This window comes from Agelaius tricolor, unplaced genomic scaffold (assembly GCF_023055355.1).
Source record: "Agelaius tricolor isolate 1412-34295 unplaced genomic scaffold, bAgeTri1.0.p SCAF_52, whole genome shotgun sequence".
Classification (NCBI taxonomy): Eukaryota; Metazoa; Chordata; class Aves; order Passeriformes; family Icteridae; genus Agelaius; species Agelaius tricolor.
In genome coordinates, this window is record NW_027269312.1 from 1,419,920 (window position 1) to 1,444,939 (window position 25,020).

Below are 25,020 nucleotides of genomic sequence, written 5' to 3' on the forward strand. Positions count from 1 at the left end.
CCATTTTGCCCTCCCAAGGCACTGCTTCCAGCCTGGGCTGTCCCTGTGCCCCAGCTGCAGCTGCAGAGCCCTTGGGGCTGTGCCTCAGCTCTCCTCTTCCTCCTCCTCCTCCTCCCCTTGTGGCTTCTGTGTTGGGACCAGCAGTGGCCCAGGAAGTGCAGGAACTCCAAACGTGCTCTGGAGGCCCCTGAGCTCCTCAACATCCCAGAGGAATTCTACATTCCCAGAGCTGCTGTGCCAGGGCTGAAGGAGGAAAAGAGAGTGGAAAATCTGAGGGTTTGCAGGAATTGTGGCATAAAGCCACCAGCGCCGCTGCTGTAGACCCGAGACCTGCCTGGGGTCAGGAGCTGCCTTTCTTCCATTTGAGATCATGGAGAGTGGTCACGGGTGTGTGCCTGGCCCCGGGACACTGCTACACTGCCACTGGGCACTGGTGTTATGAATAAGAAGCTTGACTAGGCCAATATTCAAGCAGCAATCAATTTATTATTTAATATGGTAAAGTATGAGCAATACAGCGCTGGGTACAGTGGGGGAAGTTTTCCCTCCAACTGCACACCAATAATTGATGGTTACAGGTATTTATAGGGGTACTCATCAGTTGGTTTTTTTTCAACAGTTTCTATTTCCAATTTTTACTCATCAGCAATTTTTATTCCAAATGATTACATCACAATTCTATACACTATTGTGATTTGAATTTCTCAGGATGTATTTTCAAAGGAGTATCCCCAGATGGTGATGGTCCAGTTTCTGAAAGAAGAAAGACGAATCCCATCTGGTGGAGTCCAGCTCCCCAGATGTGTCCACCTTTTAATTGCAGAGACTATAAATCTCAAACCAGTGATGTCTAGCTTCCCTTTGGTCAAAACTATAAATCCTTGAGGTGATGTTCATCTTCCTTTCTCAAACTGCTTTTCTCTGCTTCAATAAGGCCTGAGATAAGCATATTTCCTATATATATTCCAAAACTATAGTTTCAAGGATACAAATAATATTCTAAAATTATACTTCAAAAGGTTATTATTGCAGAGCTTTTTTATGGATTAAATGCAAGCAAAAAGCAACATCCTTAACACCTTAATTCTAATGCTTCTAAATCGACGAGGGTTAATTGCAAACAAAAGATAGGTTCAAAGGCCTTTTTCCATGTTTTATTTTCATCAGTTATTATTAGAATTCGCAACTATCCCATTGTCGATGTCCACACATTTCGCATTCACAAGTACACACTTCGCCTGTTTGTACCTGACACGAAACACAGCTTTGCATCTCACATTGATGATCCTGTGGAGGCCCTGAGCAGGGAATGGGCAGGGGGAAGATCAGGGTGGGGGAAGCAGGGGTGAGGGGTCTGCAGGGAGGGCTGGGGAGGCTGTGGGGGATGGGGGTGTCCAGCTTTTACCCCCCCAACATTTTCAGTTTCTCTCTCCTGCAGAAGAAGGAAGAGGCCGTTTGACACGTTTGTCATGGGGAAGAGGCAGGGGGAAGAGGGGCAGGTTCTGTCCTGGGGGGGCACATCCAGGGGGCTCCTGTCCTGTCCGGGGGGGGATCCTGTCCCAGGGGGGACACATGCTGGACAAGAGGCTCCTGTGCTGGAGCATGGCAGCTCCGGAGGGGTTCAGACTTTTCCATTCTTGCTTGTCCCCTGCAGGATCTGAGCCAGCAAGAGCAGCTGGGGAATGGAGCCCCAGTCAGGAAGGAGCTCCCAGACTCCTGCTCCTTGAAGCCAGTGGCCATCCAAGGTTGTGACCAGCCATGGCCCAGCCCCACTGCACAGGGATGGCCATTGGCCAGCCCTGCTCTGGTGTCCTGGTTTGAGAGGAAGTGAATTTTTTGGGATGCTGTGGTCAGACCAATAGGTGCTCAGATTTGAATGTTGGCACCTGGTGTGGCCACTGAGGACATGGATACACCTCTGAGAACACAGGGGGTTAAAAGCAGAGAACTCCCAGGAAAACTTTCTCTTGGTTCCGGTCAGTGAAAGGTTCAGAGCTCCCCTGCCTGGCTGCGGGCTGGGTGCGGAAGGGGAAGCCATGCGGCCGGGTGAGGCAGGCCGGGGCCTTGGACAGAGAGGGGAGGTGAAGAGGCCCTTGCAGGATGGAAGGGTGGAGGAACATTGGAGAGGCATCGGGCATCCACACCCCACCAGGAGAGAGAGAGAGAGAGAGAGAGAGCGAGCCGGTGTCTGTGCCTGTGCCGCCTTGAAATTTGATAGCGGCCGGCTGAGAAGGAGAAGGAGGGCATGCGGCGAGAAGGTGCCCAGCAAGGCAGCCGTGGGAGTTCTGGACAGGCAGAGCCTGAGATTTTTAACCCTTTTCTTGGATGATGGAAACCTTACAAATGCTGATCCTCCTGGAACTGAATGAGAAGAGAGATAAAGATAAGAGGAAATGGGCCACAAGAGAAGCGGAGAAGAATCTTAGGAGGGAGGAGGTGATGGAGTGGCCTTTGGCTGGACTTTTCTTGTATAGCCATGGACAGAACCGTTTTTCCTGTGACACAGAGACAGCATTTAGGGGGAGGCAATGGCTCGGAGCCAAGGGAGTGCAGGGATGTTATGTGAAGGAGTGCGTGAACAGAGACGATGGGTGAGGAGGGTGGTTGGTGCCCTCGATCTTCAGTGGAGGAGAAGATCTCTATTCTTGAGACCCCTCGGCCCCAGGGGATGAAATTTGGGGGGGACAGGTGCCCCGAAAATGAGAGACTGTGCTCTTCTTGGAACAGGACAAAGCACCCTTAAAAGGAAAACCCTAGAAGCAGCTCTGGTCCATGTGCAGTGGTGAGGGCTTGGAAGGAAGATGTCACGATGGCAAATGACCTATGGGCGGTGCCACGTGTGACACGGAAACACAAGAGGTCTCCACTGTGTTTCCAGGGGAAGCCTATGGCACAAGAGGGACTCCTCACTCCTTGATGAACTGAGAATTGATTATTTAAAGGGGGGTGATGGACTGAGAGTTGGTGATCTTAGGGATGGATGTATTGGAAATTTGGTGGGGGGAGGAGGAATGTTTTTGGAAGGTTTTCATTCTTTCTGTGTGTTTCTTTTTACATAGAATTTTAGGTTAATAAAGTTTTCTCTTCTTTATTCCTAAGTTGGAGCCTGCTTTGCTCTATTCCTAGTCACATCTCACAGCAGACACCAGGGAGAATGTATTTTCATGGGGGCACTGGCATTGTGCCAGCGTCAAACCATGACACTGGCCAGCCCCAGGTGGCAGCCAGCATCTGACGGCTCCCCCCAGCCCCTGACCCCTTGGCTTTGATTTTGGCAGCTTTAGAGCTGCTGCAAAGGTGAGAATTCTGTGGGGGAAAAAGGCCTGGCTTTTGGTGGTTTGCTCAGCTCTGCAAAACTGAGCTGAGCACAAAGAAGCACAAACCCAAAATGAGCCCAAGCAATGGCTCTGGGAGAGCCTTTGATGGTTTTCAGAGCAGGGCTGGCTGGAAACTGCCCCTGCAGGGGCAGCTGTGGGGGAACCAGTCCGGAAATGCAGCAATTGATCATTTGTTCCTCTTGGTAAGGGAATGAGAGAGCACCAGAACTACTGCACATCCCACAACGCTCTGCTCAACAAGCTACCTGGGACGCTCCTTCTTGAACAAAACCTGCAGCCTTCTAGACCGTTATGGAACAAATGTTTGGGTTCAGGCTGTGGCCACCAGATAAAAGGGAAAAGTGTGGAAATACCGAGCAGGGGCTCTGCCCGTGGCCCTGGTGGGGCAATGGGGAGTGACCCTGTCTGGATTCCAGGTGTCCCCAAAGCTGCTCCATCCCTGCCCTCCTCACCTGAGTGAAAGGCTGAGGGTTTGCAGGAATTGTGGTGTAAAACCACCAGAGGTGCTACTGTGGACACGAGACCTGCCCAGGGTCAGGCGCTGACTTCCTTCCATTCGGGATCATGGAGAATGGTCGCGGGTGTTGTGCAGGGCGTGTGCCTGGCCCCGGGACACTGCTACGCTGCCAGTGGGCACTGGGACCCAACCTGCTGCCTTGGCGGCTTCTGCCCGCTGCCGGTGGTGGTGCCGGGACCGATTGGTGGCCGTGAGTTTGCAAAAGGAGCGATTTGCCCTCCTCCCTCCCGCCCGAGGCCGCCATGGCCCCTGAGGGGATGGAGCTGGAGCAGGGCGCCCCCTGCTGGCCGGGAGTGCTCCCTGCAGCGCCCCCTGCTGGCCGCGGTTATAACTGCCACAAAAACCAACAGCGCTGAGCGGGAGGGAAAGTTCTGGGTTTGAGTTGTTGGTTCTCTTCTGGTTTATAAATTTCCTACTACAGAGCTATTATTCCTTTTCCAACACTTTTGCCTGGAAGCCCCATCATTTTTGAAATTAAAGAATATATTACACACGTGTCTTCTTTCCATTCCAGGAAGGTTCCCACTTTCCTTGGCAGATATTTCTCATTTAAACAAGTTGCTAACTCCTCGGTTGGGGACAGATACCCCAAAAGGAGACAGGATCAACGACTTGGTCACCTTATGCTCTGCCTTTTAAGGCAGTTGGGCCACCAAGGGCCATGTCCCCAGCTGGCACTCCTGGTCACCCGGCCACTCAGGAGGTGGCTTTGGCAGAGCATCACACTATCCCCAGTGTGCCACGGCTGACAGACTGAGGGACAGACGGGGCCCTGTCTCACCATAAGCAAGGCCTGGCCCACCCCTGCCACATGGAGGTGTTCCAAAATGTCTCCAGACATCAAACTTTTCCTGCCTCTGACACCCCACCCTGTATCATGGCCTGATCCCAACTGCCCTGGAAAAGGGGGAGGCTCCGGAACCCCCACGGGGCCTTTGTGACATCCTCGTGTGGGGAACAGGGCAGAGGAGGTGTTTGGGACAGGGGAGAAGAGGATCCAGAGCCTCCTAAAGGCTGTGTTGGCCATCAGAGCAAGGAAGGTTGAGGCCCTGCCAGGTTCCTCTGGTGGAGGAAACGTGCTGGGGACAGCGTCTGGGGTTTGTTCCTTATTGGGGGCTTTCCCTGGAAATCGTTCCTTGTCTGACTATTTGGACTCTGAACCTTGTTGCTGTTTCTGTTGGTTTTGTTCTCTTGTTGGTGATTCAGGAAATTGTTCTTCTCTCAGCTGTTTTGGATCTTTGTGCCTCCACTGGGAGGGTGAAGGGCATCAGCCCCTGGGTTTCAGTGGCAGCCCAGAACTGGAGAATCCCATTCCCAAAGCCCGACAAAGCTGAACAAACACCATCTCTGCCAGTTTAACCAAAAAGCTGCATTTTGGACCAAATAAGAAGGAAATGGCTCCTGTGCCCCCTGGCACAGGGAGGAACCTGGGGGGCCATGGGTGTACTGGATGCACTGGGATAGGGAAAGGAGAGCACTGGGGGCCCTGTGCAGCCCCCCCAACTCGTGATCATCACCCCAGGCAGGGCCATAACGGGAGCCATGGGATGGGGACTCCCAGTGTCCCCCAGTGTCACAGCATGTTCCCATGGATGTCACTGGTGTCCTGCAGTCGCCCGTGTGGTCCTGGCAGCTCTGCCTGGGTCACCTGGAGGACCTTGGGGGGGACAGTAAGGGACACCTGGCTGGGGGTGACACCCATGGGTGACATGTCTGTGTCCCCACCCCCTGCCCCCTTGGTGTCCAGCCCCTCCCCCTCCTCCAGGGGATAAGGGGGATCTGGGGGGGCCCTGTAGGGATAAGGGGGGGTCTGAGGGGTGTCTGGGGAGGGGGTCAAGGAGAGCCATGGCTGGAGCTCCCCACTCACCTGTCCTGGGATTTCCTGAGAGCTGCAAGAAAAAGAGGACGGGGTGATCATGGGGTGCCCTGGGCCCCAACCCCACCTGGGGCCTTTAATGCACACTGGACCCCTGAGCCCCCACCAGACATTGATTTCTACTGGACTCCCAGGCCCCTGCACCCCAAACCACCCCTGAGGAGCCCCAGAACACCTGAGCCACCCAGGTACTCCAACCCCCTCCCCAGGACCCCTGAACTGCCTTGGAACCCTGATTCTTCACACAGCCCCTGAGCACCCCTCAGGCCCCCAAAAACCCCAAGAATGGAATGCAGGGAAGCCTCCAAACAGCTCCAGGATCCCTGGAGAGCTCTCAACATCCCTGCACAACTCTCCAACACCTCCCTAAAAGCCCCCAGGAGATCCCAGAGTGACCCCAATATTCCTCAAGGCCCTTCCTGGGACAGCCCAGGACCCTCCAAAATGTCCCCAACCCTGTGAGCACCCAAAGCAAAGGTCACTGGGGGCTCAGCTTCCTGCAGGTCAGGAGCTATGGGTGATGCCCCAAGTGCCCCCCCAGTGTGTGGGGCATCCCCCAAGTTCCTGTAGGACCTCGGGCCCCCCCATTGTCACCCACCCCGGCGGGGCCAGCAGTGACAGCCCCCAATGACAGCCAGGAGCAGGAGCAGGAACAGGAGGGTCCTGCCGACATTCACAGCCACTGCTGGGGACAGAGGGGACACATTGGGGTCACCCAGAACCCTAGAGGTCCTGAACACCCCGGTGACCCCATGTGACCCCACCTGTGACCCAGGGTGAGCCAGGTGTCACCTCCAGGGCCAGCTCAGGGACGAGTGCCTGGAACACGCGGTGCCCGTCCTGTCCCAGCTGGTTGGTGGCCATGCACTTGTAGGTGCCCAAATGTCCCACATTGATGTCCCTGAGCTCCAGGAGGGGACCCCGGGCCACCTCCTGCCCATTGTGCAGCCAGGTGAAGGTGACAGGGGCTGAGCCCACCTGCACTGAGCAGTGCAGGGTCACAGGGTCACCTGCACGCACCTGGTGTGATGGGGGACTGGGGGTGATGTTGGCATTGGCCACAGGCACTGTGGGGACACAGACAGGGCTGGCACCGGGCGAGGTGGGATGGGGGTGCCATGGGGGGGTCACCCCCAGCCCGAGGGTCCTGCTCACCCAGGACGGTGACATTCATGGGGTCACTCTCGGCCACGCTGTCCCCGTCGCTGACCCGGCACCTGTACTGGCCGCTGTCATTGTCCCCAGCCTGGCTCAGCTTCAGGCAGGGGCCGGTGCCCAGTGGTGCTCCCGAGCCCTCCCGGTGCCAGGAGAAGGACAGGGGACCATCTGCTGCACAACTCAGCACCAGGCTGTCCCCAAGTGCCACCTGTCCCCCGGGGGCTGTGCTGACAGGGACACCCCCGAGAGCAGAACCACTATGGGGGGGACACAGGAGGGTTTGGGGAGCCAGGGGGGGTGGGGGACACAGGAGGGGAAATAAGGGGATTGGAGGGGAGCAAAGAGGATCCCAGTGAGCAGAAGGGGACCCTGGGAGGGACGTTGGGACCTGGGGACAATGGCGAGACCCCGTGGAAAGGGAGAGAGACCCAGGCAGGGATGGGGAACCAGACGAGAGACTAATGAGCCTCAGGGAATGATTTGGGGTTTAGAGATGGGTGGGAGGACCCAGGGAAGGCACAGAGACCAGTGGGTGGAGCAGGGACCTTGGAAGGGGTGGGGAATCCGGGGAGGGCTGGGGAGGACAAAGAGAGGGATGAGGGATCTGCAGGTGGAACTGGGCAGTCATGGGGGAAACCAAGAGGGACTTGGGAAATTTGGGGTGACCCAGAGAGGAGTAAAGGGAGAGATGAAGGATTCAGGCAGTGGCGGGGAAACCCTCAGAGGATGTCGGGCTTCCCTGTCCCCATCCTTGCACTCACTGTGCACTGTCACTGTCACCCAGTTCGACATGCTCCACAGTGACACCACCCGGCCCGCGCAGTGGTAGAGGCCACTGTGGTGCAGCTGCAGAGGGGACAGGGACAACTCGGTCCTATCATGGAGCCCCTCCAGTTTCCTCCCCTCGTGGTAGAAGGACACCAAGGTGACCGTGCTGTTCCAAGAGCGCCGGCAGCGCAGTGTCACCGTGTCCCCCTCCAGCAGCGCCTGTGCCGGCACCTGCAGCACCAGCCAGTCCAGGGGACAGAGGGGTCCTGTCACACCCGATGGCACCAGGACTCCCCATTCGGTGACACCCAGCACATCAGGGGTCCTCATTTCCCACATGGTTTTCCCCACTCTGGGATGCTCTGGGATGTCCCCAGAGCAGGGCACAGGCTCAGATCACACAGGAGGTGACCCATGGAGCAGAGCCCACCTGGAGCCCTCGGGGTTGCCGTGGGTGCCAGGATGGGGACACCCAAACCTCCCTCACCATTTAAGACTGTTACGGGGGGGCTGAGCCCGGTGCCAGGTCTGCCACACTCATAGGTGCCACTCTCAGTGACACTGAAGTTGTCGCGTTGCTCCTGTCCCCAGCGCTGCCCATCCTTGTACCAGGTGGTGGCACCAGCGGTCCCCGAGCCCTGGCAGGTCAGTGTCATCCGGTCCCACAGCACCGCCGGCCTCCAGTGGGGCTCCACCAGGAGCTGGGTGGTCTGGGAACCTGTGGGTGACAGGGGACACCAGCCTGCCAGGGCCAGCGTGGGGCTGGGGACAGCGGGGTGGGGCCATGGCATCCCCCGAGGACTCACCAGCGAGGCCGAGGGTCTGGGCTGGAAGGGAGAAGGGACAGGGCTGGGTGGGGGTGGCACCGTGGGGACAGAGGCACATGGGCATGGGGTTTGGGGGCTGTTCCCAAACAGTCTCAGTGGGGGCACTGGTGTGGCACAGAGGTCTCGAGGACAGGGACACAGCAGCAGCCAACTCCTGCTCAGGCATGGGGACCCTGTGCTGGCACAGGTCACCCCTGCCAGCCCCATAGACACATCCCCACGGTCCTGTGTCCATGGTCCCATTCCAGTGGCACCTGTCCCCATGGACCAAACACATGGTGCTTGTCCCCTTGTCCCTGTCCCTGCAGCCCTGTGTCCCTTTACCCACAGCTGCCCCAGCCCCAAGGTTCCTTCTGCCACATAATTGTCCCCACATCTTCATCCCCTGTCCCCGTCCCCATAATCCTGTCTCCTGTTTCTGTCCCCAAAGCTACCCCACAGCTCTGGTCACACTGCCTCCATACCCTGCTGGCATTGGGGACATCAGGGGACCCCACAGCACCCCTGTGCCCCCTCCCCTCCCCATCCCCAGGGTGTCAGGCCCATGCCCGGGGCACTCACCCCACAGGAGCAGCGCCACCTTCCCGGCCATCCCGGTGTCCCCAGCCATGTGCACTGGCTGTCACTCGCTGCTGAGGGTGGCTGTCCCCTGGCTGGTGTCTCTGTGGCCAAAGGGGAAGGAAGCGTGGTCAGGTCTCATGCCCATGTGTAGGTGGCACCTGGTGGGGGCAGGGTGGCCACAAGATGGGGACAGGCTGTAGGCAGGGTGGGGACAGGATGGGGACAAGGCTGGGTGGGACACAGTGGGACATGGGGCTCCCAGGAGTGGGGGGGGCTCAGGGGGTTTGGGGATGTGGGGATGGGTGTCCAGGGGAATGGGGAGTCTCAGGGATGGGGTCCCTGGGAATGGGGGTGCTGAGAAGGGGGAGTCACTGGGAATGGGGGTCCCCAGGGCTGAGGGGACTCAGGGATGGGAGTGCAAGAGGAATGTGGGCTCCAGGGATTTGGGGTCATGGGATGGGGATGCTGGGGAAATGGGGGATCCCGTGGGAATGGGGGTTCCTGAGAGAATCAAGGTGCCAGGGGAAGGAGGATTTCAGGGGATGGAATGAACAGGAGAGGGTTCCTTGGGAATGAGGGGTCCTGGGCCATGGAGATCCTGGGGAATGTGAGTACTGGGATACGGGTTCCAGAGAGGGGGAGACATAAGAAATGGGGTACCCATGATTTGATTTCCAGGGGAATGGAGGTCCCAGGGTTGGGCAATTGCTGGATGGGCCCATAGGTCTCAGCTCCTTCCCTGGGATCCTCAGATTTTGGGTCACCCAGAGCCCAGCACAGCCCCCACAAGGTGCCGGCGGCCTGGGGGTCACCCAAAACAGATTCCGAGAGGCTCTGGGTCTGTGGAGCTGCTGCAGAGGTGAGAATTCTGTTGGTTGAAAAAGGCCTGGCTGTGGTTTGCTCAGCCCTGTAAGAAGCACAAAGCCCAAAGGGAGCCCAAGCAGTGGCTCTGGGAGGGCCTTTGATGGTTTTCAGAGCAGGGCTGGCTGGAAACTGCCCCTGCAGGGGCGGGCACCTGTGAGGGAACCAGTCCGGAAATGCAGCAATTGTTCATTTGTTCCTCTTTGTAAGGGACTGAGAGAACCAAAAAACTACTGCACAACCCACAACATTCTGCTCAACAACCTGACCCGGACCATCCTTCTTGAACAAAACCTGCAGCCTTCTGGAACCTCCTGGAAAGAATGGGTTTGGGTTTGGAATGTGTCCACCAGATAAGAGGGAAAGTTTTGGGAATACCGAGCAGGGGCTCTATGCCACAGCCATGGTGGGGCTGTGGGGAGTGACCCTGTCTGGATTCCAGGTGGCCCCAAAGCTGCTCCATCCCTGCCCTCCTCACCTGAGTGAAAGGCTGAGGGTTTGCAGGAATTGTGGGGTAAAGCCACCAGAGGTGCTACTGTGGACACGAGACCTGCCCAGGGTCAGGGGCTGCCTTCCTTCCATTCGAGATCATGGAGAGCCGTCGCGGGTGTTGCGCAGGGCATGTGCCTGGCCCCGGGACACTGCTACGCTGCCAGTGGGCACTGGGATCCAACCTGCTGCCTTGGTGGCTTCTGCCCGCTGCCGGTGGTGGTGCTGGGACCGATTGGTGGCCGTGAGTTTGCAAAAGGAGCGATTTGCCCTCCTGCCTCCCGCCCGAGGCCGCCATGGCCCCTGAGGGGATGGAGCTGGAGCGGGTCGCCCCCTGCTGGCCGGGAGTGCTCCCTGCAGCGCCCCCTGCTGGCCGCGGTTATAACTGCCACAAAAACCAACAGCGCTGAGAGGGAGGGAAAGTTCTGGGTTTGTGTTGTTTGTTCTGTTCTGCTTTATAAATTTCCCAGTAAAGAGCTGTTATTCCCTTTCCCACACAATTGCCTGGAAGCCCCATCATTTTTGAAATTAAAAAGATTTTTAGACATGGGTCTTCCTTCCATTCCAGGAACTTTCTCACTTTCCTTGGTAGATATTTCTCATTTAAATGAGTTGCCAGCTGCTGGGTTCCAGCTTGGATAGGAAAGACAACCAGAGAGAAGACACGGTCAGGGACTTGGCCAACTCATGCTCTGCCTTTTAAGCCAGTTGGGCCACCAAGGGCCCTCTCCATAGCTGGCACTCCTGGTCACCCGGCCACTCAGGAGCTGGCTTTGCCAGAGCATCACACTGTCCCCAATGTGCCATGGCTGACAGACTGATGGACAGGCGGGGCCCTGTCTCACCAAAAGCAAGGCCTGACCCACCGCTGCCACACACAGGTGTTCCAAAATGTCTCCAGAGATCAAACTTATCCTGTCTCTGACATCCCACGCTGTGCCATGGCCTGATCCCGACTGCCCTGGAAAAGAGGGAGACTCTGGAACCCCCACAGGGCCTTTCTGACATCTTCGTGTGGGGAACAGGGCAGAGGATGGTTTGGGACAGGGGAGAAGAGAATCCAGAGCCTCCTGAAGGCTGCTTTGGCCATCAGAGTAAGCAAGGTCCAGGGCCCTGCATAATTCCAGTGGTGGAGGAAACGTGCTGGGGGAAATGTCTTGGGTTTGTTCCTTATTGGGGGCTTTCCCTGGAAATTGTTCCTTGTGTGACAACTTGGACACTTAACCTTGTTGCTGTTTCTGTTGGTTTAATTCTCTCTCATTGCTGTTTCAGCAAATTGTTCATCTTTTAGCTCTTTTGGGATCTTTGTGCCCCCACGGGGAGGGATTGGGGCAGTTTTTAGTGGCAGCACAGACACGAGTGGGTGCCCATGGGTGGGGATCCCCAGTGCCCCCAGTTCACCCCAGTGTCACAGCACATTCCCGTAGATGTCACCGGGTTCCCGAGGTCGCCCCTGGGGTCCCCGTAGCTCCGCGTTGGTCACCTGGGGATCCTGGAGGGTGGTGGCATGGGGGGACGCTGCGAGAGACACGGGCTGTGGGATCTGGGTGGGGTGACACTGGTGGGTGACGTGTCCCTCTGCGTGTGTCCCCCCCGTACTCACCCCCTGCCCTCTTGGTGACCACGACGTGGGTGTACAGCACCTCCCCCTCCTCTGGGGGGGCCGGGGGATCCGGGGGGGCCCTGAGGGAATAAAGGGGATGTGGGGGAGAGAATGCAGAGCTGTGGGGTAGGGGTAAAAGGGGACTCATGTCGGGAGCCCTTCACCAACCTTTCCTGGTGCTTCCTGGCAGCTGCAGCGGAAAGAGAGGGGAGATGTGAGTGTGGGATCACAGGGCCGTGAACCCTCCCAGGATTCCTGACCGCCCACGGGACCCTCAATTTACAAGAGAACCCTCAAGAATCCCTGAAGCCTCCCAGAATTCGGGAACCTCCCCAGTGTCCCCAGCCAACTCAGCCTCAGGATCCCAAAGCCCAGCAGGGACAGAGACTTCCTAACTGCCCCAAGGGCCTCTGAGAGAACCCCCAGCATCCCTGCAGGACCCACCAACACCTCCCCAAACCCTAAAGGACCCCCAGACAATGCCACAGTTTTGGGGCTGTGGGTGCTGCCCAATCATTGTCCAATACTGGGGGCCTCTACAGCTCCCTGGGACGCCTGTGCCCCCATTGTCACCTACCCACACGGTGCCACCAGTGCCAGGCCACAATGACACCCACGAGCAGGAGCAGGAACAAAAGGGCCCCACTGACCCCTGCAGCCACTGCAAGAAACAGAGGGGGACACATCAGGGTCACCCATCAGCCCAGGGGTCCTGCACTCCCTGGTGGCCCTGTGTGACCCCACCTTTGTTGCAGTGTCCCCGTGGTGTCACCTCCAGGGCCAGCTCAGGGCTGAGTGCCTGGAACACGTGGTGCCCGTCCTGTCCCAGCTGGTTGGTGGCCACGCACTGGTAGGTGCCCGAATGCCCCACATTGATGTCTCCAAGCTCCAGGAGGGGACCCTGAGGCACCTCCAGCCTGTTGTGCTGCCAGGTGAAGGTGACAGGGGCTGAGCCCACCTGCACTGAGCATTGCAAGGTCATGGAGTCACCTGCATGAACCTGGTGTGACAGGGGACCAGGGGTGATGGTGGCATTGGCCATGGGCACTGTGGGGACAAACACGGGGCTGGCACCTGGTGAAGTGGGATGGGAGTGCCATGGGTGGGGTCATCCCCAGCCCGAGGGTCCCGCTCACCCAGGACAGTGACATTCATGGGGTCACTCTCGGCCACGCTGTCCCTGTTGCTGACCCGGCACCGGTACTGGCCGCTGTCACTGTCCCCAGTGTGACACAGCTCCAGGCAGGGGCTGGTGCCCAGCAGTGCCCCCGAGCCCTTCCGGTGCCAGGAGAAGGACAGGGGACCTGTCCCCGTGGCCACCGTGCGGCTCAGCACCAGGCTGTCCCTGCGTGCCACCTGTCCCCTGGGGGCTGTGCTGACAGGGACACCCTGGAAGCAGGACCCCTGCAGGAGGGGAGGATAGCAAGGGACAGTGAGGGACCCGGAGGGGTGGTAGGGGAGGGGCAGGGAGACCCCAGTGAGGGAGAGGGGGCGCAGAGATTGGTGGGGCTTGGAAAGGAACCCCAAGGGACACCTGAAGAGGGGGGGGAAGACACCAGGGTGGGTATGGGGACTGAGGGAAGGGATGATGTGACCTGGGGAATGTGTGGTGAACTCAGAGAGGGGTGGGAGGGATGCTGTGAGGGGTGAGGGGACTCAGAGAGGGATGGGGAGACACAAGCCAGGAATTGGGGTACCTGGGGAGGCACCCGGGGCAGGGATGGCTGGACATAGAAAATGTGTACAGGTAGGATGGGGATAGCCCTCTAGGGGTGGGGGACGCTGAGAGGGACATGAGAAGGGAGCAGGGGAGCAAGGGTAGGATATGGGAAAGGTTGGGGCCACAGGGCAGGTGTCTGGAAGGACTGGGCAACCCCTGAAGGCCTGGGAGAGCTGAGGCTGTGCGGGCTCCCCGTGCCCTTCCCTGTGCCATCATGGAGCCCCCCCAGACCCTTCTCCTCATGGTAGAAGGACACCGAGGTGACTGTGCAGTTCCACCAGCCCTGGCAGCGCAGTGTCACCGTGTCCCCCTCCAGCAGCGCCTGTGCCGGCATCTGCAGCACCAGCGGGCCTGGGGGACAGAGGGGTCCTGTTACACACGATGGCACCGGGGGTCCAACTGGGTTACACCCAGTGCACCAGGAGTCCCCAATTCCCACATGGTTTCCCCGACACTAGGATACTCTGGGATGTCCCCATAGCAGGGGACAGGCTCTGGTTACAGCAGGAGGTGAACCATGGAGTGGAGCCCACTGAGAGCCCTCGGGGTCCTCTGGGTGTCAGGCTGGGGACACCCAAACCTCCCTCACTGTCTGAGACAGTCACAGGGGGACTGAGACTGATGCCAGGTCTGTCACATGTGTAGATGCCACTCTGGGTGACAGTGAGGTGTTCAGGTCCCTCCTGCCCCCAGTGCTGCCCGTCCTTGTACCAGGTGGTGGCACCGGCGGTCCCCGAGCCCTGGCAGGTCAGGGTCACCCAGTCCCACAGCACCGCCGGCCTCCAGGGGGGCTCCACCAGGAGCTGGGTGGTCTGGGTACCTGTGGGTGACAGGGGACACCAGCCTGCCAGGGCCAGCGTGGGGCTGGGGACAGCGGGGTGGGGCCATGGCATCCCCCGAGGACTCACCAGTGAGGCCGAGGGTCTGGGCTGGAAGGGAGAAGGGACAGGGCTGGGTGAGGGTCATGGGGACACTGTGGACACCCCATGTTTGCACACGTCACCTCCACCAGCCCTAGAGCACCTGTCCCCACAGCCATAAATCCATGGCCCTGTGCCCATCATCCCATTCCATTGGCACCTGTTCTCCCGGCCCATCCCCATGCAACATGGCCCTTGTCCCTGCCCCTGCATCCCTGTTCCCCTGTCCCTGTCCCCACAGCTACCCAAGCCCCAAGGCTCCTTCTGCCACATCCTTGTTCCCACATCTCTACCCCCCTGTTCCTGTCCCCACATCCCAGTTCCCCTGTTCCTGTCCCTAAAGCCACCCCACAACTCTGGTCACACTGGGCTCCATGCCCCGCTCTGGCTCTGCTGGCATTGGAGACCTCAGGGGACCCCACAGCCCCCCTGTGCCCCCTCCCCTCCCCATCCCTGGGGTGTCAGGCCCGTGCCCGGGGCACTCACCCCACAGGAGCAGCGCCACCTTCCCGGCCATCCCAGTGTCCCCAGCCATGTGCACTGGCTGTCACTCGCTGCTGTGGCCACCGCTCCCCTGGCTGGCAGCTCTTTGGATGAAGGGGAAGGAAGCGAGGTCACGTCCGTCCCCATGTGTAGGTGGCCCTTGGTGGGGGCAGGGTGGGGACGCTGTGGGACATGGGAGGCATGGTGGGACATGGTGGGGACATGGTGTTGCCAGAATCTGGGGTCTAAGGCTGTGTAGGGAGCCAGGGATGGGTGTCCAGGGGAATGGGGTGTCCAGGGATGGGGTCCCAGGGAAATGGGGGTCGCAAGGGTTGGGTGGACTCAGACTTGGGAATGAGGGTCCCAGAACAACTTGGCCTCCAGGGATTTGTGATCATGGGATGGGGCCATGGTATGGGGATGCCAGGGGCAAGGGGGTCCCTGTGAGAATGGGGGCACAGGGGATATCAAGGTCCCCAAGGGAAGGGGTGTCCCAGGGACTGGAATTACTGGGATGGGGCTCCTTGGGTTTGGAGATCCTGGGGAATTGCAGTCCAGGGATGGGGGTCTCAGGGAAGGTGGGACAGAAGGAAATTGGGTCTCAAGGTTGGGGTCCCAGGGGAATGGGGGTGCCAGGGATGGGCGGTGGCTGGGGGGGCCTGGGGGTCACAGCTCCTTCCCTGGATGCCTCAGATTTTGGAGTGACCCAGGGCCGTGCAAAATCACCCCTGGGGTGCTCATTTCCTGGTCAGGCATTGCATGGGGGTCCTGGATAGCTCAGCCTCTGTGTCCTCCCCTGCCCCTGACATTTTCCTCTCTTTATTTCTCTTTTTTCCTTATTTTCCTTACTTTTTGCCATGTCCCCTCACCCCCGGTTCCTGGCTCAGCAATCCTGGGAAGCACCTGAGCAGTGAATGGCTTGGGGGGACTCAGGGGAGGGGGAAATGGGGGAGCAGGGGATGCAGGGAAGGGTGGGGAGGCTGTGGGGGATGGAGGTGTTGGGCTGTGCCCCCTCAACACTTTCACTTTCCTTTTCCTGGACAAGAAGGAAGAGGCCGTTTGTGCTGAGAGTCAGATGGGAAAGGGGGGGTTCTGTCCTGGGGTGGCACATCCAGAGGTTCCTGTCCTGGGGGGATCCTGTCCCAGGGGGTGACACATCCTGGCATGGGGGGGTCCTGTCCCAGGTGTGGCAGTTCCAGAAATGTCCCTGCACATTCCTGGCCGGGTGCCTGTCCCAGGGGCGGCACATCCTGGGGACCCCTGTCAATGCAAGGGTGGGGCCCAGCCATGGCCCAGCCCCACTGCACAGGGATGGCCATTGCCCAGCCCTGCTCTGCCCAGCCCCAGCTGGCAGCCAGCACCTGAGGGTCCCCCCTGCCCCCTTGGCTTTGATTCTGGCAGCTTTAGAGCTGCTGCAGAGGTGAGAATTCTGTGGGTGAAAAAGGCCCTGCCTGTGGTTTGCTCAGCGCTGCAAGAAGCACAAACCCAAAGGGAGCTCAAGCAGTGGCTCTGTGAGGGCCTTTGATGGTTTTCAGAGCAGGGCTGGCTGGAAACCCCCCCTTCAGGGGCAGCTGCTGGGGAACCAGTCCGGAAATGCAGCAATTGATCATTTTGTCCCTCTCAACAAGGGACTGAGAGAGTCCCAGAACTACTGCAAATCCCACACCGATTTTCTCAACAACCTGTCCTCCACCCTCCTTCTTGAGCAAAACTGCAGCCCTTTGGAACTTCACAGAAAAAATGTTTGTGTTCTGGATGTGCACACCTGAAGAGAGGGAAAAGTGTGGAAATATTGAGCAGGGGCTGCACACGAGGGGCTGCGGAGCAGGGGTGTCACAGCAGGAGCAGGGAGTGCCCAGGCAGGGGAATTCAGGGCAGGCTGGAGTGGATTTACCAGGGAATCAGACCCTGAGGCACACAGGGGCATTTCCACTGATTCCTGTGCACTGTCCCAAGCATGGATAGAACTTCTCCCCTTCCTCCAAGGGAAGTCAAACAAGTTTCAGGGTGGGAACGAGCAAAATGGGGAGAGTTCCTAAATGTGGCCCAAGAAAAGGTTTCTTTAGGGGCTGGGTTGCTGCCCAGCAGGCAGGGAACAATCCCACGGAGCTGTTGGACACTCAGGGAGATTCCACACTCTCTGTTATCCACAAGCAAACGCTGCTATGAGATGCAGCGGGGGGCTGCTAAAGGGAACCAAAAAGTCTCATTTCACTGTGATTTGTTTGTGGTTTTATTGTGGTTTTATTTCCACTTATTTGTGGTTTTTTTGTGTTTTGATTTCTTCTTGTTGGGAAAGCAATCATTAAAAGGATTCTATAAACCAGAGCATTTTATATCTTGTCACTTTGATTTTTGAGGAGTTTGCTTTTTGTTGGGAAAACAATGGTATAGGAAAAGATTTATGCCTTTTTTCTATGGAGGTATAATTTTGTGACAGTCAATAGGGCATCAAGTGTTTCCTGCGATTGCGAATTGCTAAGACAGGAAATTTGGGTGACAGGAAAAAGCCCAGGGGTGTGTGGGGCAGAGACCCAGAGCCTCCCAGGACAAGCCTGGGGTGCCCCAGGGTGGGGTCTGTGCTGGGCTCTGAGTCATCTCAAAATCTGAGACCAAAATATGACCCCAAAATTGTCCAAAGCTATTGGGCATTGGGGAATTCAACCAACTTGATCCTGGGATTTACCATCATCAGGGCAAGGTCGTAAAAGATGCCTCCTTAAGTTTGGGCACCCCAGAGGTCACAGGGCCCCACTGGGGACAGCGGGAATGCTCAAGGCCCACCCAGGACAGAGGACACCAGGATGTGCCACCTCTGGGAAAGGAATCCCCAAGGATGTGGCAACCCCAGAACGAGGAGGAGCTCCCAGGGACAAGAGCCTGGGACAAGACCCGGGTGTCAGCACAGCAGAGCTGCCCTTTTCCCTAAAGGCTGGACCCCTCTTGATGTGCCCCCCTGGACAGAATTCATGTCCTTGCCTCAGCACAAACCGCTGCAGGAAAGAGAAAGAGTTGGGGGGTCACAGACAGGGAGCCCCATCCCCCACAGCCCTGAAACCACTGCCTGCACCCCCCAACCCCTTTTTTCCCTTCCTGGGATTCTCCCAGCTGTTCCCTGGGATGGTTCAGCCAGGAAATGTGGGGAGACAGAAAAAAAGCCCAGGGGTGAGTGGGGCAGAAACACAGAACCTCTCAGGAGAGCCATGGGGTGCCCCAGGGTGGGGACTATGCTGGGCTCTGAGTCACCCCAAAATCTGAGGCACCCCAGGAAGGGACTGTGACCTCTGTGCCCACCCAGCCACTGCCCATCTCTGGTACCCCCATTCCCCTGGGAACCCAACCATGGGACCCCCATTGCCTTGGTCTCTCCTATCTGGGGACCCCCATCCCAGGACTGACATTGCCCAGCCCCACCATTGCCTTGATCCCATCCCATGGGCTGCTTCTTCCCCAGAGCCCCTATTCCCGAGGGTCCCCTTTTTCCCCCTGCACCCCCAGCCCTGGCGCCCCAACACCATGACCCAAAATCCCTGGGGACCATGTTCCCACACTACCCCCATCCCTGAATCCCCCCAGGCATGGAAACCCCAATTCCCCTGGACCCCCATTCTGCTGGACACCCATCCTTGGTTCCCCACATCCCTTGAGCCCCCCACTCCTGGCAACAGCATCCCCCACCATGTCCCCAGGCTTTCCCCACCCTGCCCACAGCCTGTGCCCAGCTTGTGGCCACCCTGCCCCCACCAAGGGCCACCTACACATGGGGACGGACGTGACCTCGCTTCCTTGCCCTTCATCCGAAGAGCCGCCCGCCAGGGGAGCGGTGGCCACAGCAGTGAGTGACAGCCAGTGCACATGGCTGGGGACACCGGGATGGCCGGGAAGGTGGCGCTGCTCCTGTGGGGTGAGTGCCCCGGGCACGGGCCTGACACCCCAGGGATGGGGAGGGGAGGGGGCACAGGGGGGCTGTGGGGTCCCCTGAGGTCCCCAATGCCAGCAGTGACAGTCCATGGTACCCACAGTAGACCTTGGTGTGCCTGGGGATGTAGGGTGGCTTTGGGGACAGGACGGGGGGGGGCAGGAATTTGGGGATGGGGATGTGGGGACAGGAATGTGGGGACTGGCACCTTTGGGCTCAGGTACCTCTGGGGATAGGGACAAGGGAACTGGGATGCAGGGGCAGAAAGCGACAAGAACGGTGAGGATGTGGCCTCAGGGATGGGATCATGGGGATGGGATCATGAGCTGGTGGGGGTGACCTGGGCCAGCATGGGCTGTGTCTGTGGTGTCCTTGTGCCTGGGGTGTCCACAGTGTCCCCATGTTCTGCCTCAGCCCAGGGTGGCCTCAGTGTCCCTGTTCCCAAGGTGTCTGTGCCACAGGGATTTGGTGCACAGGTGGCTGTGACACAGACATGTCCCCCTGCCTCTCCAAATCTTTTGGGGACCACCCACACACTTTCCCACAAGAAATGCTGTCCCAACAGGGACAGTTTGGGGACAGCCTCACACCCTGTACCCCATGTGCCTCTGTCCCTACAGTGCCACCCCCACCCAGCCCTGTCCCTTCTCCCTTCCAGCCCAGACCCTCGGCCTCGCTGGTGAGTCCTCAGGGGATGCCATGGCCCCACCCCACTGTCCCCAGCCCCACACTGGCCCTGGCAGGCTGGTGTCCCCTGTCACCCACAGGTGCCCAGACCACCCAGCTCCTGGTGGAGCCCCCCTGGAGGCCGGTGGTGCTGTGGGACCGGGTGACACTGACCTGCCAGGGCTCGGAAAGCGCCGGTGCCACCACCTGGTACAAGGACGGGCAGCGCTGGGGGCCAGAGGAACGCGACCGCCTCAGTGTCACTGAGAGTGGCATCTACAAGTGTTACAGACCTGGCACTGGGCTCAGCCCCTCCGTGACAGTTTTACATGGTAAGAGGGGTTTGGGTGTCCCCAGCCTGGCACCCATGGACATCCCAAGGGCTCTGGTTGGACTCTGCTCCATGGGTCACCTCCTGTTTTACCAGAGCCCATCCCCTGCTCTGGGGACAACCCAGAGCATCCCAGAGTCAGGAGATCTCTCCCTCAAAATGGGTGTCCCCTGCTGCCTCCTGGGTCCATCATGACCCTCCAGACACCCCTGGTGTGACAGGACCCTCTGTCCCCCAGACTGGCTGGTGCTGCAGGCGCCAGCACGGGCGCTGCTGGAGGGGGACACGGTGACACTGCGCTGCCGGAGCTGGCAGAACAAAGAGCTCAGAAGTGTGTACTTCTACCATAAAGAGAAGCCACTGAAGGGGCCCCATGATGGGACTGAGCTGTCCCTGTCTCCTCTGCAGCTGCACCACAGCGGCCGCTACCACTGCAGGGGCTGGGTGGGTGCTGTGTTTCCACAGTGGAAGGAGTCGGAGAGGGTGACGGTGAAAGTGCACAGTGAGTGCAGGGATGGGGACAGGGAACCCCACATCCTCCAAGGGTATCCCCACCACTGCCTGAATCCTTCATCCCTCCCTTTACTCCTCCATGGGTCACCCTAAATTTCCCAAGTCCCTCTTGGTTTCCCCCATGACTGCCCAGTTCCCTGCCAGATCCCTCATCCCTCCCAATGCCCTCCCCAAGGCTCCCTGGATTCCCCACCCCTTCCAAGGTACCTGTTCCACCATCCAGTTTCCCTTCCTTCCCTGGGTCCACCCACCCATCTCTAAACCCCAAATCATTCCCTGAGGCTCCTCAGTCTCTCGTCTGGTTCCCCATCCCTGCCTGGGTCTCTCCCGCTTTCCATGGGACCTTGCCATTGTACCCAGGTCCCAACGTGCCTCCCAGGGTCTCCTTCTGCTCACTGGGATCATCTCTGCTCCCCTCCAATCCCCCTCTTTCCCCTCCCATGTCCCACACCGCTCCGGGGTCCCCAATCCCTCCTTTTTCCCTACCTCCCGCAGGGGTCCCGCTCTCGGGGGTGTCCCTGTTAGCACAGCCCCCCAGGGGACAGGTGGCACTCGGGGACAGCCTGGTGCTGAGCTGCACGGTGGCTGTGGGGACAGGTCCCCTGTCCTTCTCCTGGCACCGGGAGGGCTCGGGGGCACTGCTGGGCACCAGCCCCCACCTGCAGCTGCACCACGTTGGGGACAATGACAGCGGCCAGTACCGGTGCCGGGTCAGCGATGGGGACAGCGTGGCCGAGAGTGACCCCATGAATGTCACCATCCTGGGTGAGCAGGACCCTCGGGCTGGGGATGACCCCACCCATGGCACTCCCATCCCTCCTCGCCAGGTACCAACAATGTCTGTGTCCCCACAGTGCCCGTGGCCAATGCCACCATCACCCCCGGTCCCCTGGCACACCAGGTTCATGCAGGTGACCCTGTGACCCTGCACTGCTCTGTGCAGGTGGGCTCAGCCCCTGTCACCTTCACCTGGCTGCACAACAGGCAGGAGGTGGCCCAGGGTCCCCTCCTGGAGCTTGGGAATGTCAATGTGGGACATTTGGGCACCTACCAGTGCGTGGCCACCAACCAGCTGCGACAGGACGGGCACCGTGTGTTCCGGGCACTCAGCCCTGAGCTGGCACTGGAGGTGACAGCACAGCAACACAGGGAAACAGGTGGAGTCCCATGGGTAGTCACCAGGGAGTGCAGGACCTGTGGGGTGATGGGTGACCCTGATGTGTCTCCCTCTGTTTCTTGCAGTGGCCACAGGGGTCGGTGGGGCCCTTTTGCTGATGCTCCTGTTTGTGGGTGTCACTGTGGCCTGGTGTTGGTGGCACTGTGTGGGTGAGTGACAATGGGGGGACAGGGAGTCCCAGGGAGCTGTAGAGGCCCCCAGAATTGGTGAGCTTTTACTATTATATATTACCTATATTCACAATATAGGGCAGCACCCACAGCCCCAAAATTGTGACCTTTGCTGGGAGGCCTCTGGGGTTTGGGGAGGTGCTGGAGGGTCGTGCAGGGATGCTGGGGGCTCTTTCAGGGGCCCTAGGGGTGTTTAGGGGGTCTCTGTCCCTGCTGGGATTTGGATTCTTGAGGCCGAATTGGTTGGGGGCCACTGAGGAGGTTCATAAATTCTGGAGGGCTTCCAGGATGCTTGGGGGGTCTGAGAGGAGTTGAAGGTCCCATGGGGGTTCTGGAATCTCGAGAGGGGTCAGGGCCCTGGGACCCCACAGTGACTCCTCCCCTCTTTCCTCTGCAGCTGCCAGGAAGAACCAGGAAAGGTGAGTGGGAGGCTCAAACCACACACTCCCTATTTTTCCCCAACCCCCAAGACCTCCCATTCCCCCCCCCCCCACATCCCCTTTGCTCCCTCAGGGCCCCCCCGGATCCCCCGGCCCCCCCAGAGGAGGGGGAGGTGCTGTACACCCACGTCATGGTCACCAAGAGGGCAGGGGGTGAGTACGGGGGGGACACACGCAGAGGGACACGTCACCCACCAGTGTCACCCCACCCAGATCCCACAGCCCATGTCTCTCGCAGCGTCCCCCCGTGCCACCACCCTCCAGGATCCCCAGGTGACCAACGCGGAGCTGCGGGGACCCCAGGGGCGACCATGGGAACCCGGTGACATCTACAGGAATGTGCTGTGACACTGGGGGGAACTGGGGGCACTGGGGATCCCCACCCATGGGCACCCACTCGTTTCTGTGCTGCCACTAAAAACTGCCCCAATCCCTCCCCATGGGGACACAAAGATGCCAAAGGGCTGAGAGAAGAACAATTTGCTGAAACAGCAATGAGAGAGAATGAAACCAACAGAAACAGCAACAAGGTTCAGAGTCCAAAGGATCAGAAAATGAATGATTTCCTGGGAAAGCCCCCAAAATGGAGGCAAATCCCAGATGATTGCCCCAGCACGTTTTCTCCACAACGGGAACCTGCAGGGCCCTGGACCTTCCTTGTTCTGAAGTGGCCTTCAGGAGGCTCTGGATTCTCTTGTCCTCTGTCCCAAAACCGCTCCTCTGCTGTGTTCCCCACACATGGATGTCACAAAGGCCCTGGGGGGGTTCCAGAGTCTCCCCCTCTCCCAGGGGCAGTTGGGATCAGGCCATGGCACAGGGTGGGGTGTCAGAGACAGGAAAAGTTTGATGTCAGGAGACATTTTGGAACACCTGTGTGTGGAGGGCGTGGGTCAGGCCTTGCTTTTGGTGAGACAGGGCCCCATCTGTCCATCAGTCTGTCAGCCTTGGCACACTGGGGACAGCATGACACTCTGCCAAAGCCAGCCCCTGAGTGGCCAGGTGACCAGGAGTGCCAGCTGGGGAGAGGGCCCTTGGTGGCCCTAATGGCTCAAAAGGCAGACCATGAGGTGGCCAACTCCCTGACCGTGTCTGCTCTTGGGTTGTCTGTCTCATCCACGCTGGAACCCAGGAGTTGGAAACTCATTTAAATGAGAAATATCTGCCATGGAAAGTGGGAACATTCCTGGAATCGAAAGAAGACACACGTCTAAAATTTGTTTTAATTTCAAAAATGATGAGGCTTCCAGGCAAAAGTGTAAGAAAAGTAATAGGGCTCTTTACTAGGAAATTTTTAAAGCAGAACAGAACAAACAACACAAACCCAGAACTTTCCCTCCCGCTCAGCGCTGTTGGTTTTTGTGGCAGTTATAACCGCGGCCAGCAGGGGGCGCTGCAGGGAGCACTCCCGGCCAGCAGGGGGCGACCCGCTCCAGCTCCATCCCCTCAGGGGCCATGGCGGCCTCGGCCGGGAGGGAGGAGGGCAAATTGCTCCTTTTGCAAACTCACGGCCACCAATCGGTCCCGGCACCACCACCGGCTGTGGGCAGGAGCTGCCAAGGCAGCAGGATGGATCCCAGTGCCCACTGGTAGCGTAGCAGCGTCCCAGGGCCAGGCACACGCCCTGCACAACACCCGCGACGGCTCTCCATGATCCCGAATGGGAGGAAGGAGGCGCCCGAGCTCAGGCAGGTTTTGGGTCCACAGCAGCACCTCTGGTGGCTTTGTGCCACAATTCCTGCCAACCCTCATCCTTTCACTCCTCTTTCCTTTTCCAGCCCCCGTACAGCAGCTCTGGGAATGTTGAATTGCCCTGCAATGTTGAGGAAAGCTGGTGCTCGGTGCTGACTCTGCCAGAGCTCGTCCGGGGGCTCCAGAGCACGTTTGGAGTTCCTGCTCTTCCTGTGCCACTGCTGATCCCCACACAGTATTCACGGGGGTGGGGGAGGAGGAGGAGGAGGAGAGCAGAGCCACAGCCCCAAGGGCTCTGCAGCTGCACCTGGAGCACAGGGAGAGCCTGGGCTGGAAGCAGTGCCTTGGGAGGGCAAAATGGGGCAAAACTGCAGCTGGTTGGGCCAATGCCCTGTTCCGCTCTGGGAGCTCAGACTCTTAACGAGGTGTTGTAATTATAGCTGGAGTTACTGAAGTTCAGCCGTGCTCCTAAAGCATCCCTGTGCACAAACACAGGGCTCCGCTGGCTCTCACAGGGCTTTTGGGCTACACAAGGCAGTATTTGATACCATTTGGGGGTCAGATGCCCCCAGCTCAGCCCAACAAGAGCTTCCTTTATTGCCGGGAAGGTTTTTGCGTGTGCTGGGGATGATTCAGTGCCTGTGCCATGGCGAGGCCTGTCATCTCCTCCTCTGGAATGGAGCTTTTCCCGTTACAACGTCATCTCATGCTTGGCCAGTGCATGAGATGAGGCTGCAATGACTTGTGATACTCCCTCCATGCCAAGCACTGCTCCATTGTGGCACAGCTTCCCATCCATTGACCAGTCCATTGTTTCCCTCAAGGGTCAAATTCCCACCAGTTAAACCATAAGGTTTCCTTCATTGTCTGTTCTTCATTATCTTGTTGACACGCACAACAGCGGACCAAATATGGCAGGGCCTTTGACACCACTTTGGTCCTGACACACAGGCTCCTTGTCCCACTGCTGGCCTCCAGTGTGCTCAGCAAGATC

General features: G+C 58.8%; 2 protein-coding genes across 2 annotated transcripts; one reads left to right on the top strand and one right to left on the bottom strand.

The window, feature by feature from the left end:
- Positions 1-11,803: 11,803 nt before the first annotated feature.
- On the bottom strand, positions 11,804-14,684 carry LOC139604542 (Fc receptor-like protein 4). Its single transcript, XM_071455674.1, has 9 exons — positions 14,627-14,684; positions 14,308-14,538; positions 13,873-14,069; positions 13,135-13,402; positions 12,743-13,045; positions 12,576-12,659; positions 12,167-12,188; positions 11,999-12,078; positions 11,804-11,913 (listed from the first exon to the last, which is right to left on the bottom strand). Exons 1-9 carry the CDS (start codon positions 14,682-14,684, stop codon positions 11,804-11,806), a joined length of 1,353 nt encoding a protein of 450 aa, XP_071311775.1.
- A 4,310-nt stretch (positions 14,685-18,994) lies between these two features.
- LOC139604543 (low affinity immunoglobulin gamma Fc region receptor II-like) lies at positions 18,995-24,447 on the top strand. The gene is made up of 9 exons (XM_071455675.1): positions 18,995-19,025; positions 19,699-19,719; positions 19,808-20,038; positions 20,276-20,539; positions 21,046-21,315; positions 21,405-21,707; positions 22,295-22,316; positions 22,411-22,490; positions 24,263-24,447. Exons 1-9 carry the CDS (start codon positions 18,995-18,997, stop codon positions 24,445-24,447), a joined length of 1,407 nt encoding a protein of 468 aa, XP_071311776.1.
- The last annotated feature ends 573 nt before the right edge of the window (positions 24,448-25,020 follow it).